Source organism: Chelonoidis abingdonii, chromosome 11 (genome assembly GCF_003597395.2).
Source record: "Chelonoidis abingdonii isolate Lonesome George chromosome 11, CheloAbing_2.0, whole genome shotgun sequence".
Lineage (NCBI taxonomy): Eukaryota > Metazoa > Chordata > Testudines > Testudinidae > Chelonoidis > Chelonoidis abingdonii.
Genome location: NC_133779.1, coordinates 15,660,034 through 15,661,718, shown reverse-complemented (window position 1 = coordinate 15,661,718; position 1,685 = coordinate 15,660,034). Strand labels below are relative to the sequence as shown.

Genomic DNA, 1,685 nt, shown 5'->3' with positions numbered 1-1,685 from the left:
GAAGGAAGGAGGGGAGGGAGGGAAGGAAAGAAGGAAGGGAGGGAGAAGGAAGGAAGGAAGGAGTGGGAGAGAAGGGAGGAAGGAGGGAAGGTAGGAAGGAAGGAGGGAGCGAGGGAAGGAAGGAAGAGAGGGAGGGGGAAGGAAGGAAGGAAGGAGGGAGCGAGGGAAGGAAAGAGGGAGCAAGGGAAGGAAGGAAGAGAGGGAGGGGGAAGGAAGGAAGGAAGGAGGGAGGGAAGGGAGGGAAGAAGGGAGGAAAGAGGGGGGAGGGAAGGAAGGCAGGGAGGAAGGAAAGGGAGGAAGAAGGGGAAGGAAGGCAGGGAGGAAGGAGAGAGGGAAGGAAAGAAGGAAGGAGGGAGTGAGGGAAGGAAGGAAGAGAGGGAGGGGGAAGGAAGGAAGGAAGGAGTGGGAGAGAAGAGAGGAAGGAGGGAAGGCAGGAAGGAAGGAGGTATGGAAGGGAGGAAGGAGAGAGGAAAGGAAAGAAGGAAGGAGGGAGCGAGGGAAGGAAGGGAGGGAGGGAGGAGGAAGCAAGGAGGGAGGGAAGGAAGGGAGGAAAGTGTGAAGGAAGAGGAGGGGGGACGAGCCAGGCTCTCCTCACCTCCGGGCAGCTCAGCCGGGCCGCAGGTCGCCCTCTCCACCTCCACGTCCTCCACCCAGAGCTTCTTGTAGCAGAACTTCCAGAGGCCGAAGTGGGCGGCCTCGCACATGGCGCTGTGGTTCTGCTTGTAGGTGTTGAGCTCCACCCAGAACTCGGTGCCCACGGCCAGCACGGTCAGCGTCACCCCCACGATGGCCACGAAGAAGGCCAGCTTGATCTTGCCTTCCTGAGCATCGGTGAGGCCCGGGCGCCGCTTGCTGCCCGCCCGGCCCCGCAAGCCAGCCATGCGCTCCTGCTCCTGGAGGAAAAAATTGGGCCACATCATCCTTCCTGGGTTTTATCTCGCTGATCACCCTAACCGTAACCCCTACCCCTGCCCGGTCCTCCTGCGCTTCTCCCAGCCGCCTCGTGCGGACGCTCTGCCCCTCCAACCCGCAGGCTCGTCAGGTCGGACGCCTGCTGCCGAGCGGACCCCCCAGCTGGCTGAGCAAGAGGCCGCCTGGTCGATTGCACCCGCAGCCCTGGCTGTAAATACGCCCCGCACCTGCTAGGAGCCATCACCCGTCTCCAGGGCGATGGAAGCTATTTTTAAGGCCTTGGGTGCGTGTGTTTTAAAGAGGCACATGCAGCGCTGGGAGCTGCCCACAGGCCGCCCACCCACCCACAGCCAGCCCTCCTGCCCCCTGCCCCACAGAGCCCCTGGGAGCTCCCCTCGCAGCCAGCCCTCCTGCTCCCTGCCCCACAGAGCCTCCTGGGAGCTCCCCTCACAGCCAGCCCTCCTGCCCCCTGCCCCACAGAGCCCCTGAGAGCTCCCCTCGCAGCCAGCCCTCCTGCCCCCTGCCCCACAGAGCCCCCTGGGAGCTCCCCTCGCAGCCAGCCCTCCTGCCCCCTGCCCCACAGAGCCCCTGGGAGCTCCCCTCGCAGCCAGCCCTCCTGCCCCCTGCCCCACAGAGCCTCTTGGGAGCTCCCCTTGCAGCCAGCCCTCCTGCCCCCTGCCCCACAGAGCCCCTGGGAGCTCCCCTTGCAGCCAGCCATCCTGTCCTGTGATTCACAGTGCCCCCTGGGAGCTACCCCTCCACCACAGGCAGCC

At 64.9% G+C, this 1,685-nt stretch overlaps 1 protein-coding gene across 1 annotated transcript in view; it reads right to left on the bottom strand.

Annotated features, from left to right (window-relative positions):
- The window catches only part of CACNG6 (calcium voltage-gated channel auxiliary subunit gamma 6), an 8,850-nt gene extending 7,745 nt beyond the window's left edge, over nt 1-1,105 (bottom strand). Inside the window, exon 1 of the mRNA XM_032797334.2 lies at nt 596-1,105. Within this exon, the coding sequence (XP_032653225.1) occupies nt 596-920 (325 nt within the window). The 5' untranslated portion in view covers nt 921-1,105. The remainder of the gene's footprint in view (nt 1-595) is intronic.
- Between the last annotated feature and the right edge of the window lie 580 nt (nt 1,106-1,685).